This window comes from Macaca mulatta, chromosome 5 (genome assembly GCF_049350105.2).
Source record: "Macaca mulatta isolate MMU2019108-1 chromosome 5, T2T-MMU8v2.0, whole genome shotgun sequence".
Taxonomy (NCBI): Eukaryota; Metazoa; Chordata; class Mammalia; order Primates; family Cercopithecidae; genus Macaca; species Macaca mulatta.
Window position 1 is genome coordinate 19,546,570 of NC_133410.1, and position 15,471 is coordinate 19,562,040.

Genomic DNA, 15,471 nt, shown 5'->3' on the forward strand with positions numbered 1-15,471 from the left:
ACGGAGCACCTCATTATTCAGCATACAAAACAGTGTTCTCAATGCGTTTCCACAGAAGAAGCTTCTCATGTTAATTTTTTTTAGGGGGAGGGGGTTGAGGTCTCACTCTGTCACCTAGGCTGGAGTGCAGTGGCGTGATCTCGGCTCACTGCACCCTCCACCTCCAGGGCTCAAACAATCCTCCCACCTCAGCCTCCCATGTAGCTGGGACTACAGGTGCATGCCACCACACCCAGCTAATTTTTTGTCTTTTCGATAGAGACGGGGTTTCACCTTGTTGCCCAGGTTAGTCTTGAACTCCTGAGCTTAAGCCATTCATCTGCCTCAACCTCTCAAAGTGCTAGGAGTACACGTGTGACCCACCACAGCCAGTAGATTCTCATGTTAATTCTTAGTTACCAGTAGCCACACTCAGTGTTCTCCTATAGCAACTTTGATAGCTCCAGAGCAAAATGGTGTAAAATGAATTATGTAAAATACATTTATCGATGAAACCATGCAAGTAGTTCCACAGGCCATTATTGAGTTCACTATTAATCATTTGAGTGTTTTCATCTTTATTTTGGTAAAATTCCTAATTGTATATGCATATTTTGAGCAGTCTCTAATTGTCATTGAAAGAATAATTGATGAGAAAGAATTCTACTATTGAAAGAATAGTAGAAAAATTATCTTCAGAAGGCTTCATATGTTCACTATGTGCAGAGAAACCATTTTCGTGAAGACTTTGTGTTCATGATAAGAAAATTCTTCATTTGTATTCATTTTTTGCAACTTATTTCTTTCTTGTACCTAATTTCCCAAAAAGTTATTTAGGTAACACACATGTTATACGTACATATACCCAAACACACACAAATGTTGTACATGTGTTTTGTTAAATTGTGTGATAACTTAAGCAGAAAACTATATAATACCTTTGTCAAAAGAAAAATGTAGAGGATGGAATCAAACTTTTGTAATATTAGTTGAGAAGTAAAAATGAATATAACATTATAAATAAATTGGAGAAAAAGAAATATTAAAATAAGTGCAGAGATTAAAATGGTAAGGACAGACAGCAACTCCAACTGGTTTCTCTTAAAAAGTCCAAGGAATCTGATGAGTACTGTTGCAACACAAGAAGCACATGCAGAAAGGCAGCATTTTAAAAATATACTACTACATACTCAACAAGCATTTCTGAGTGCTTGCTCTGCATCAGGCATTATGGATGAAAGGGGACAGTCTCAACCTTCAAAATGTCTACAGTGCAGAGAATTGAAGCTTTACACGAACAGAATTTTAAACATGAGATAAGTAGTAAAATATATGTGCACAAAAAACAAAGAGGGAGGGCTACCTTGTTCTGCCTTGGAGAATCAAATAATCTTCAGGAATTAGGATGTGTTTTGCAGGCAGAGAACTTGAGGGCTCTTTTAGACCTAAGAAGCTGCATGTGCAAAGTCCCAGAAAAATGATAGAGTAGTGTGTTTTTGGAAAAATTAAAAATTGCAGTTGTTAGAATGTAAAGTGGAAGCCAAATCTTGAAGAAGAGACTGTCCTGATGACAATAGAATATGAGGGAAATTGTATAGCAAGGTAGTAGCATGATTAGATTTCTTTGATAGGAAAATCACTCTAACATGGAATGGAGGGTGGTTTGAAAGAAAGGAGCCCACTGAGAATGAGGTTACAGCAGACTCTATAAAGGATAATGAAGGCAGGCCTAGCAGCAGATAGTGATTCCAAGAGGTGGCTCTAGTGCTCATGCAGTTGATTCCCCTAAAACTTCTATGGGAAAAAAATGGAGGCCCCCTCAAATGTAAAATAAGACCCATGTAGCCTCTGACATAAGAATGAAGACATCTGGGGCATAGTCACAATGTTATTTATTCTCATAATTAGTAGAAATGTCATTGGCATTTTAGCAATTATGTTATAGACTGACGGTTAATCAGCTGGAATGACAGGTGAAAAACTACATAGTTCGTATTTTACTAGTGATCAGCATTATTTAAACTTTAGGAAAAAGATGATATATAATGTGGAGAATAATTCAGTGCAGGGGTGGAGAATAATGAGAGCTACTCTCTGCTTGTTGAATAATACTGTTAAACAAGTGGTACAGAAAGATGATTTTTGTAATTTTTTAAAACTAAAATGATTAGCAAGCAGGAGAGTTAGCTCAGTGTCTAACTCATAGTGTCTAAAAATTTTTTGTTATTAATGAGAAATAAAACAACAGAACCTCTAAGTGTTTTTCTTTCTTGGGTTGATTTAGAAATATATATATGAAAACATAATGATAGTGACATATTCTCTCCCCCTGAAATCTCTGGGCCATGTGCCTAAGCCCATTTTTCTCCTCTGAGTCTACACCATTTGGTTGCATCTATTGAGTGTATCTTTGTATTTGAATATGTGTCCTTGTGAATACATGCATGAAAATTTTAGCACTCATTCAGAAGGTGTACACACAGATATTTTTGTCTTGCTTTAAATGCTGAAAGACCAAATGGAAAATGAGGCATTTCTCTCCTATAAAAACACCAATTGAATTTACACTTGGGGGAATCTATTTTAGAATGACATCACAAAAATGTAAAATAAAATTTAAAAATGAATACTTTTGAGGAACAAGGAATCCCAAGACAGAAAATGACAATCAATTAGTATGGACACAATCCTAAGGCAAAACTTCTAGCTGTATGCAAAGTATGTCACTCTAGAGGCCAATATTCACTAAGCTGCTGAAGATGTTTATTAAATTTGCAAAGTTCTGGAGACTGCAATTACAAAACAAATAATACTATAGGCTAAAATATGTTGGATCATTTTATGTGGAAATATATGAAAGATTTTAATGATATGATTTACTGCTAAAGCTGGAAGTAACATTCCAAAAATAGAAAGTACTTACTTTACAATTATATGTAATAGGCGTGATAATCCTTAACATCAAAGAAAAGGAATGTCATCTTCCTCCTTTTCAAATGATGGGCCAATCTTACCTATGAGGAGAATGTATTGGCTACAGCGGACAATTTAAGATTCAGAAGCCAGGATGGTCTCGATCTCCTGACCTCGTGATCCGCCCGTCTCGGCCTCCCAAAGTGCTGGGATTACAGGCTTGAGCCACCGCGCCCGGCCTAGAACTGTCAGTTTTATGGCCATGTATAATCAGCATCTGGGCTGTATGTTACAGACACAATCAATCCAAAGACATATTTTACTGGGTATTATAAAAACTTGTTTGTGTTTCTAAGGCAGTCCCCAAATTACAGATAGTGCTATATTTTAATCCTGTTGATCACAGAGATTGCAGCCAGTTATATCTTTCCAGCTTCAATGTGAATGATGTATGTGTGTATGTGTTTCATATACAGTTACTGAGTTATCTGCAAAATTGTACTGCTAATTTGTTTAAGAGCATGATTCGGGACCATATATATTTATTTCACACTAGAAATAAAATAATGTGTGAGATTTATATATACATTTATATAGTTATATAATATATGTGTGGTGGGGTGTGAGTGTGTGGGGGGAGTGTGAGGTTACAGTAGTCCCCTGTCTTCCACACTTTTGCTCTCCATGGTTTCGGTTACCCATGGTCAACCACAGTCTGAAAATACTAACGTATTTTGAGAGAGAGCGACCACATTCACATAACTTTTATTATAGCATATTGTATTAATTGTTGTATTTTATTATTGATTATTGTTAATCTCTTTAATTAAACTTGATCATAGGCATGTGTGTACAGAAAAATAAATAGTGTATATAGTGTTCAGTACAATCTGCAGTTTCAGACATTCAGGGGGTCTTGGAATGTATCACCTGTGGGTAAGGGGAAACTATAGTATATGCTGTAAACTTTTAATTCTTTAATATATTGTGCTGCATATTATATTTTTGATTGCATATATATACATATTTTTATTATTTCACTATTTTTGTATAAGAAAGAAAACACCATATATTTTTTCTACATCTCATGTAATTTTTAGAAAACATGGTAAGTTCTATTCTCCCCATTTTTCAGGAAGAGAAACTGAGACACAGAGAAAGAAAATAGCTTTTATAAGGTCCAGACAGCTAATCAGCTGCAGATCCAGGATTTAGTCCATGTCTATATAAGTGCAAAACTCATATTTTTAATCGCTAAATGACACACCTTGAAAAATTCTATGTATGTCTATAAAGTGTAGACATATCTCTTGAGGGCTATTGAAGATTTGGCATGTGGACGTTATTTTATATAGTTTGTCAAAATAACACAATTTTAAAACATTGAAAATAATGTCTTAAGGATTGAATGCTAGAGAGCTGAAAGTGTCATTTAAAGTGCTAATACTGTTTAATGTCTTATAAATGTCTTTAGAACTATTTTTTAATTGCCCCGTCATACACACTGCATGTTGTATACCCTACTGATGTAAGATCTGCTCACCGATAACCATTAGTGTATCTGATGCGTTGCAGAGCCCATCAGTCCACAAGGGGCAGAATCAGACTTCATTGGACTAAAAGATGGCTGCACATAATTGACATGTTCTAAGACTCTTGTGTATTAAAGCAGAGGGATATTTCATGATTTTTTGTTTTCTATAGTTTTTGAAATAGGCACCAGAAAGTGTTATATATTGTTTGTAGTTCATTCTTTAGGAACTTTAAAGGCGTGAAGACATGTATAATGAGGTAGCAGTAATTAGAGAACAAGAGAAAAAATTGTAGAAGTGGAAACAGAATGGGAAGAAGTCTTTTATTGGATAAACATACTTTTGAGTTATTTTTAATGGTGTAGTTAGAAAACTGTCTTCATCTTCTCATATATTGAGCATGTAACTAAAATTTCCTTCTACATTTGAAAGAGTAGTAACAGCCATTGCTTTGGTTCCATGTATGTATGTATGTAAACACACAAACACATACAGTGATAAGATGTTATGCAATCATTTCCATAAATTATGTGGAGAAAAAGGTGTTGGCTCCTCTTACATGGAAAAGTCTTTCTTGTCGTATGTGATTTACAGTACTTTCCTCCCCTAATCACTTTCTAAATCTATTTTTACTTTGAAACTCATGATACTGAATTTTCTCTGAAGGACTGGCATTTGAAAATCTCTTAATTATGGTGGATTTTATCCATGGCATGAAAATATATCTTAGCCATTATACTATCTATTTTTGTAATCCTGGAATGTTTTTAATTAGGTTCTTTGTGGAACAATGGATTCAAATTTGCACTCTATAAAATTCAGCAGCTTCTATGCTATTAAAGCACAGATTACAGGACAGCAATGCTAGAAAATGTAAATTTTATTTGCCCTTTCTTTTTACCTCAACCTGAAAACTTTAGTATTTCACTTCTTTATTTTTTATGATCTAAGTATGTTTTCTTCTTTTTGTAAGACAAAGGACATCATTTGAGATGTGTGTTGGTTTTAGTTTATCAAATATATTCTAAAGTTCTTACAATGAAAAGGACAAACTCTTTATTCTAAAGACCCAAATATTTGCAATAAGTACAAATTAGTTTATTGTTTGTCCACTAAAGAAGAGACAACAGGCATTTTGTAATATATTACAATTTATTGTTTGACATCTGTCCATGGTAGGATATTTTCCTGCTTGAGAATCTGTCCCTCTGAATGAAGGATGCAATTATGTTTTGCCTTAATGAACTGCTGAGACTGTGCAATAAAAACCAGTTCGCTGCTGAGTCAGTGTAAATAACAACGTAAACTGTGTATCAAATACTTTTTTTAAACAAGATTGAAAATAGATAAATGAATAAAATAAACAAATCCATGGTACATGTCATTGTACAACTTTCTGTTGTACATGTAAATGCAATAGTTTGCAATGTGAAGATCAAGTCCTTGGTACATTGCAATAACGGATGATTCACGCAGCATCACTCAAATGTGTCCAAAGTATTATTTTTGCATATAAAAATATAATGCCATTTTATCATGACTCCTCTTTCTTTTATAACTTTTTGAGTATGCATTTTCAAAAAACAAAGGCCTTATTTATTGTATAATTTGGGGTTTTTTAACCTTCAATCAGTGAAATTAGTTGTAGATTAATTACAGAAATTATCATAACATATATTTGAGTGTCATTAGAAAAATTAGTGATCATGAGTATTCTAGTTTGAGACTTTAAAATAATAATTGAATTTTAAAATTTCCAAGGAATATCTTCAGTTATATCAAATTATAGAATTAGTTTGGCCACATTTGTGAGCTCCGGTTATTGACATTTCAGAAGTCTCTACACTGAATATAGCATTAAAAAAAGACTTATATTGGAAATCTAACTGGAAAATAAGATTATTTATCAATAAAACTTTCACAAATGTATGAACATCTCTGCTTTTTGATTATCATTGAATTCCAGTCATATAGCATAATATTTTGGACAGAGTAGACATTAAATATTTATAGGGTGAATGAACTAATTAATGATTATTGGTTTCTTTAGATTATTTTCAAGAACCTGAAATCATATCTATGAAAAGTAGTGTATGAACTAGCTTTGCATTACTATTAAAAGAAATCTGCTAGTCACTAAGAATTATTTTTTTTTCTCATCATAGCACTATGTTATTGTGAGCAAATCTTTAACACATTGAAATAATATTTAATTGGCCAGGATATGAAGTCTTCTAACCAATCAGTATTATTCCATCTGTAGCTCGTTTTCTCTGTATATTTATTGATTACATTTTAAGCTTAAAATTCTACTATAAGAATGAATAAAGGCCAAAAAGAATTTCTCTTAACTGTCAATCAAAACATTCTAATCAATAAAGTAACAGGCAAATGATTTACATGTCCTTTACTCTATTTAGAGCTTTTGAAAAAAAAACTCCCTTTCTTATGACCTAGATAAATAATACAGATGACAAACTCATATTTCCATCATACAGTTTATTTACTGTCTTCTGGAGCAAATCTGCCCATTAGGAGCCAAGAACCCAGTGAGCAGGGATATGTGAAAACGAATAGAATACAGTGAAATAAGAACAGAGGAGTTAAGATGGTGTCCTTGGGTATATAGGAAAAGGCGCAACTCATTATACCTAAGAAAATAAGGAAAGGATTTAAAAGGAGGCCATGTTTTCGCTGTCTTAAAATAACTAAGCATTATTGATATCAATACTAGTATAAAAGTATCACTAACATACATGTCCAATAATAAGAAAGAATTGAGGAAATAGGATACATTTCGACAATGGAATATTATGAAGGCATTAAGAGTAATGTCTTCCAAAATGTTTAATGATACAGCAATACATGTGTGATATGATGTTGGATGTAAAGACAATACACGCAATTCTATTTGCAGTAATACCTCAGTTACATAAAATATGCTCAAAATTCTGTATGCAGTAATACCTCAATTATATAAAATAAATATGCAAGCAAAAAAACGCTAAAGTAAAACTCACTGATCTGAGTGGTGCATTATGGATTTAGTTTTTAACCATATTTTTTACATTTTCCAAGTACAGTAAGCACCAAGGAGATAGTCTAGAGTGTCTCATCAAAACGAAAAAAGATTGTTAGTAATATCAAATGTTACAGTGAGTTCAAGAGCAATGAAAACTGAGGAAACCCGTTGAATGGTGAAATAAAGTGGTCAGAGAATGAACCCTGATACTGTTGAAGAAAAACCGTAGCACTGTGAGAAGGGCTTTGAAATCAGAAAAGACCAAAATTTTGGCAATTTGATTTAATGTCCTAGGGATAATTTGTTTGTTTTGATTTTATTTTCATTAAATGTTGTGTGTGCGTGTGTGTGTGTGTATGTGTTAAAGTATTACCAACATTCAATAAAAATGAATTAATGTATATGACACATATATGGTATGTTTTCATATTTATTCATATTTAAATATATACACACATATACGTATATATATTTATATAATATATATATGCATATATTTTTTCAAATCCAGGCAGGAAAGTGGAACTCATGCTAGGTGAGCTTTATTTTCCTGTTGAAAATGAACTCTATTTTTCTGTTGAAAAACAGAGGGATTTAATATAGAGAATGGACTAAACAATTGCAGGAAGATAACAGGGAAAAAACTGCTACCACCCCAGGGCTATAAAGACAGAAGAAGCTGGTATTTTACAAAATTAGAAGGTGGCACCAGCAGAAAGTAAAATTAGGAAGGAGACGAGACCACTTCTGTAGACATCCCGTGAGACAGAGAAAGGAAGACATACCCCAGCTTCTCCTCTCCGCCAACCCTTCACCACCCTCCCAGTGTCTGTCACTGGCAAATCTCACAGCAGCCTGTTGGCAAGTGAGCCTGGGATATATGGTTCACTGGAGTCAGCTCTCTGGGACACAGAGCAGAACAGAGGCGAAGGGGATGGGAAATGATCATAACGATGTTTCTTTGGAGAGAAAGGAGGCTGAGAAGCAACATTTTTTTGATAGACTAAAATATGTACCAAAGACTTCATGAAATCTACTGATTTGTGCGTTGATTCATAACTAGGTGGGTAAAATCTTGTCTTTCTCTGTTAGCAGGACCATAGAGTAGATGATATCAGAGTTATTTTCAACTCTGTGATTTTAGTATACCATAAAAATACTTCAGTGGTGCTCAAATGCACTTCGCTGCAGTGGTTTTTATGTGAAATATTCACAAAATGAATCCACAGAGCCTAGACTGTCTTACTGAAAGTATGTGTAGCATATATGGATTTATAATTTAACATTTTGCCTCATAAGAAGCTTCAAAATTAATTTTGTGAGTAGAAAATTATTTTTTAACCTATAATACGCTTTCTGTAGAGGAAATAACAGTTTTATAAAATTTAATATTCAACAGTAATTTTCTTTGTGGAAAAGTTATGATTGTATCTAAAATATGTAATAGATTTATTCAGTATTTCTACCTATTTCTCTAATTTATGTTAAGGTAGTTAAAATGTACTCCTAAGTTAGTTTCTTAAAGGTATTATTTCTTTTGTACAAAGTCCAGACTTAAATATTGATGGATATGTAGTACTTAAAAATCTGAATATTTTAATTATTTTTATAATTGCCTTGTTTTTAATCCCAATTTGCTTCACATTTAGGGACAGAAAAATTAAATTTAGTGCTTATTTTTCAGGAAAAAAATATATCAGTCATGAAGAACATCAATTTTACTTCTTGACATCAGTCCTGAGCTTGAATTAAACATGTCTGAAGGTTCACGTCTCCATTTAAAAAGTTGAATTTTTTTTCATTGCAGACGTTTGGAACAGAATACAATCAAAGTCATCCCTCCTGGAGCTTTCTCACCATATAAAAAGCTTAGAAGAATGTGAGTGAACAATATTCGACAATATATGTAATTTTAAAAATTAGGTCATGAGACCATGCAAAGAAACCTAAGTATGAGTATATCAGTGTTTGACAGCTTAAATATTAAGTGATGTGACTGTCTGATTACTAGCTCTGTAATAATATTTTAATCTTAATATCTAAACTATGTAATTTTAAAGGTCTCTGTAATTTAGCATATTGATTCACACAAATGTGAATGTTTATGGTCAATATATTTTGCAAATATATTCAGGTGTTCTATTGTCAAAAATAAGACATGGCATCTTATATGGGAAAATAGACAATGGTTATTTTTTAAAGCATGATTTCTTTTTTAAATTTCGGATCCTTCAGATGTTAAGTGTTGCACATTTTGTACATGTATTGATGAGTACAAAACCAACATTTAAAAGCCATACGTAGCTATTTCCACATTAAATCTCACTGACATTCGATTGAATGTAACCTAACCCTATTTCTAATCTTAGCGACCTGAGCAATAATCAGATCTCTGAACTTGCACCAGATGCTTTCCAAGGACTACGCTCTCTGAATTCACTGTAAGTATTCACTGGGTCACTGAAGGAAAACAGAAAACCATAGCAAAGAGTGGCTACCTTTTTTAAATTGGGGTTTAAAAATACTCTTAAGTTTTTATTGTGAATAATGAATTATTAATAATATTAATTATTATTAATCATTACTGGATCCCATTATTTTTATGGAGGACTGCTACCTGTCACTAAAATTCACCAGTTTGATCATTTTGCTGTTAGGAGAGCAAGAGTCAGATCCCCTTTTTGACCATTTTTTTATTTCTAAAAGAAAAAGAAAATATTTATTTTGGAAAGCATATAGCTAGTATCTAGGGACAATATCAGTCTCCTTTGAAATGCTAGGCAAAGTCTTGCTGAGAACACTTGAAGATGACCACTGAGAGGAAACTTCGACTCTTTTTCATCACCTTAATGCTATCCTAAAAGAATAAGCTTTTAATCTCTCAAAGAACAAAGATTTTAAAATATGACAGCTTTTTAATGTCAAGAGAACCTTCAGAAAGATAACTATGTAAATTAAAGAAGTTTAAATATATAGAAGCTGTTATTAATATTACTTCACACTTGTAAAAAAATCTTCAAAAGTCCACCAAGTAACCTTTAGATCAGATTTTAAAATTCGAAAGTGGAAGCCGGCACATTTTTATTTTTTAAGAGCTGATACTCAGAGAAAGGTTCTTATTGATGTCAATTCCTGCCGAAATCTTTCAGATTTCAGAGGTCAGGGGTAGCCAGTGAGAATGCTGAGATACACATGTGCGAGACCCAGATAAACCCCTGGAGTTTGTGGAACAACTTGCTGGCACTCTTTCCAAGGGGAGAACTAGATCGAAGTGCTCATCTGGGCACATGAGTGTTCAGATTGCTATGTTAGTCTGTTAAAAAAAAAAAAAAAAAAACTACAATTTTATTTTTAAAAAGGAAAATGGAAAACTGTTGCTTAAGTGGCAGTATCCGCTTGGGTTCACTTTTGCTTTTTTTGTCTTGGAGGGTTTTGACTAGAAGAAGCACAAGATTAAAGGAACAATTGTTGGCAGAAAATATAGAGTGTAGTCATGTATTGCGCTCAGGCTATACTGTCAGGTTCTAAAATAACTAGGTTCAATGTAAAACTCAGATCACCCAGTCAGATTGTCCGTAAAGTACTGTTAGCACCATTCTGAACAGTAATACTATCCAGAATAAACATTGACAACCTCCCCATCATACAGAAGGACAAAAGGCAAATCAGCATATCAGTTCCTGATTCTCCACAACTTTGGTCCTCAAAGATAACCATTATATGTCAAGAAGAAGAGAAATCAGTGGGAAATTCTTATTTATATCAGCTTGCTTGCAGAGTTTGATAGTAAGCTCTTGCCTTAATAGTGTTAATTGACACTTCTGTGGTTGTAAGAATTAAAAGAAAATATATAAAGATATTTAAAAGTAAATTATAAATAGAACAGCTTATTATAATTTGTTACTTCTCTCAATAAATTACATTATGTTTGTTGATAAGCAGGTTCCTGTAATTAATTATTATAAATTATGCAATCTAATAAACAATAAAATAGTGTGTTGTCACTCTTTTTGCTATTTGCTAACACATGTAAAATAACATGATTGCTACATTGAACTCTAAAGCCTCGTGGTGAGAGCACTCACACACCCAGTTGCCTCAGAAGGCTGTAGAAAAGCTTTATCTTTACTTGAGGATAAAGTAAACTGCAGTTAAGTGAGGGAGTTAAGTCACTGGGGTTTTTCCAGTTCAAAATGTAGCAATACGTGGAAGATTACAAACTGTTTGCCGAAAGTGGAATACCTGCATAATACTGTAAAACAGAAAAACTGGAAGAGAATCAAATAACTGAGTTATTTTAGAGAAAGCCCACGTGTCACCACACATATTATTTTCCTCGTCATGTTCACAGTTTGAGTTCACTTTCCAAAGTTTAAGTTATTTTCCCCTCCTTAAAATAGATAACTACACATATTTGCAATACCTCTCTTCTTCATTGATCCACAGTTAATATGTTCAAAAGAAATGTATTGGGCCCGATTATGTACCAGGCCCTAGTAGAGGGTCTAGAGATGCAGAGTGCCCAGAATACAAAAGTCCCTGCTTCATGGAGGAGACCAATGATAAACTGGCAAATGTATAGTATGCATAAAATTTACCTATATTTATAGTATTACATCTATCTGTGGATGAAAATGCTATGAATAAAAATAAAGACAGAACAAGGGATAAGGAATGCTGTGGTTGGGGGGAAGCTAAAACCTTGAATAGGATGATCAACAAAGACCTGAAGAGTGAACTGTGTAGATAGTGCAGATATATAGAGGAAAGGCATTCAAGACAGAGGGAACAGTTAAATACTAAGGACCTTTAGCAGGAGTATGCTAGATGTTTCAAGAATTAGCAAAAAATATCACTGCGACTGGAGAGTAGTGGGTGCTTGAAACTGAAGTAATGAAGAGAATGCAATTGTAACTACAGGTCTGGGACACTATAATTAGGGTGGGGGAGGAAAGCCAGTGAAAGCTAGATTTCCAGAAAAGAATTGTGCTGGAGATCATGATACTGACCAGGAGTTAAAACTTTCCAGAAGGGAGCAGAGTACTCGGGAGTATGTAGTTTACTACAAAAACCATGCAAGTACAAGGCAACACCTCTATTTAAATAAAAATTTTGCTTACAAGTTTCGCTTACACCTGATATTTTAATACCATGCCTTTCTAGAACTGTACTCAAGAATATAGACAGATTAATCACTGCATTTGCCAAATACATGAAAATATTTGAAGGCGATATGATGCCAAGCACCTCTATTGCATTCTACTTAAAAAATAAAAATTTCAGCCAGGCGTGGTGGCTCACGCCTGTAATCCCAGCACTTTGGGAGGCCTAGGCAGGCAGATCAGTTGAAGTGAGGAGTTCAAAACCAGCCTGGCCAACATGGTGAAACCCCATCTCTACTGAAAATATAAAAATTAGCCAAATGTGGTGGTGCACGCCTGTAATCCCAGCTACTCGGGAGGCTGAGGCACAAGAATCGCTTGAACCCAGGAGGCGGAGGTTGTAGTGAGCCGAGATTGCACCACTGCACTCCAGCCTGAGCGACAAAGTGAATCTCTATCTCAAATAAATAAATAAAAATTTCAAGTTATTTAATCGCCAAAATTGCATCTCTTAGAGACAAGTGGACTTGATTTACCTAATTTTTTTATGTCCTCTCCTACTAAGAAATCCTATAACTTTTAATTAACATTATCATTTATTTTTATTATGTATTATGTAAAATTATAGTGTTATATTAATATATTGTTACATAGTATAATATGCAATATATTAACAGAAATCAAACATTTATCATGTCATTTTATCTTCAGGGATTTTAAAATTTCTTTCAATGTGACATCAACAAGATTTTTATGATATTTAGTAATAATGTCTTAAGAATTCAGCATACTAGTGTTTTTAGCATTGTCTGTAAACAGTTTTTATTGTTTTCTGTTTATTACTTGGAAACTTCCTTCTATAGTAACAAAACGTTTTAAGTGTAGTATCAATGTAGCATACTGCTAAGCATATCACCTTTAGGACACTAGGTGGCTATGTTCAAATCCTGGCTCTAGTACTTAATAGTTAGAGGCTGAGCTAGTTAGTAAATTCCCTGGGTATTAGTTCTTCCATCTTTAAAATAAGGATAAAGTTACTTCCCTGCTAGCTTTGTTATAGAGTAAACATCAAGAGATAATAGGTATGGCCATGGCAAATTCATCTCTTGATACAAAGCAATTTGTATGTTTCTGGATCTCAATTATTTCAGAGAACCTTTCTTTATGCCCAAGGTCCTCAATGTATGATTTTTCTCTTTTCCCATTTTCTTCATTAGCCCTTTGTAAACTATTTTAATTCATTTACTCTAATTTCCTTATTTCTTGAACTAGCTCCCAAATTCCACAGGGGTCTACAGTGGAAGACTTGAACGCTGTACTTAGATTTCCGGCAACCTTTTCCTAAACTGCTGTTAACTCTCCTGCCCAGTATCTTGCATTTTACTACAGGTTTTCAATGAAAATTAAAAGGTAGCACCTCTGTTTTGTCCTCTGCTTTATCTTTACTGAACTCTTCTAAAAATCACTTCGAGTTACAACTTTCAAATATATACATTTAAAAAATTTTGTAAGTATAATTTCCCTGACATTTTTTTGAATAATAAAGCCTCTGCCCATGACACTTTTTTCATGATAATCATCTTATAAGTTGCTATTTTGGACATTTTTTTTCTCTTCAGTAGGAGTTGTCTTCTGCCAGCTTTCTTTTTTGAGACAGAGGGTCACGCTCTCACCCAGGCTGGAGTGCAGTGGCGTGATCTCGGCTCACTGCAACCTCTGCCTCCCAGGTTCAACTCATTCTCCTGCTTCAGCCTCCCGAGTAGCTGGGATTGCAGGCGCCTGCCACCACACCCAGCTAATTTTTTGTGTTTTTAGTAGAGACAGGGTTTCACTGTGTTGGCTAGGCTGGTCTCGAACTCCTTACTTGGTGATCCGGCCGCCTTGGCCTCCCAAAGTGTTGGGACTACAGGCATGAGCCACCGCGCCTGGCCTCTGCCGGCTTTCAACAAGAGCAGGAGAGCTCAAACACTGGTCACCAGCTATTGCTGCCTCTTACTGTCCTCATGCTGAAACTCACAAGGGCTAAACTGTGTTTAACATTCTTGGCCTTCCTTATAGCAGCAGGTACAAGAACTGCCTTAAAATTTCCCTATTTTTCCAAAAGACTAGTCAAAAAAAATCTCTATCAGAGTATTTGTATGTTGTACACATATAATAGTACATATGCATATACTGTCTATGTGGTATGCTGAACATAAGTCATGCATAAACTGTAGAGAAGATACTCAATTAGTCATTCTTGGTATTTGGGTGATATTATCCACATCCCTCATGTATTGATTTTCTTTTCAGCTGATTCCACTTTTGTCTTTCAATTTCTTTAAAACATTTCTTTTCCTCTAACAGTGTAGGACAAATTCTCACTGGCCTTCTCTTAGTTTATATCTTTATGTGATGATATTTCTTTCCCTCATTTTTATAGATTTTGGCCCTATTTCCTGGGCTGTCATCCAATTTCTCTATCCTGGTCTTTGGATTTTTTATATTTTAACTTATTTTCCTTGCTGTCACTTTGATCTCATTGCTATGTAAAATGCTGTACCCAGCCCTAGTCCTGCTAAACCTTTTTGGAGAAATGTCATTCCCATCACATTGAGTATTTCTTTATTATTCTTATGGTTAATACTCCATACAGCAATAATACCTATACGGATACATTTCCTGCATCCTAGTGTAATTTTCTCCTTTTTTGCTGTTTACCCACTTTGTCTCATTACAATAGCATCTGTTACTTTTTAACATGGTCTTAAGGAAAACAATGATTTATTGGAAAAAATAATTCCACGACATAAATACGACACATCTCCTAGCTTGTTCTCCTTTCTTGCTATTTGGGCCAACCTTCAAAGCAAAAGTCTCAAGTGAACAACCTACTAAATTGTCCACCCCTTGATCCTCATGCAGGTTCTCCACAATTTATACA

At 34.2% G+C, this 15,471-nt stretch overlaps 1 protein-coding gene across 4 annotated transcripts in view; it reads left to right on the plus strand.

Annotated features, from left to right (window-relative positions):
- SLIT2 (slit guidance ligand 2) overlaps positions 1-15,471 on the plus strand; it is a 370,465-nt gene that overhangs the window by 252,625 nt on the left and 102,369 nt on the right. For all 4 annotated transcript variants that reach the window (XM_015138091.3, XM_015138093.3, XM_078002599.1 and 1 more), the window contains exons 10-11: positions 9,254-9,325; positions 9,816-9,887. In XM_015138091.3, the coding sequence (XP_014993577.2) occupies positions 9,254-9,325; positions 9,816-9,887 (144 nt within the window). The remainder of the gene's footprint in view (positions 1-9,253; positions 9,326-9,815; positions 9,888-15,471) is intronic.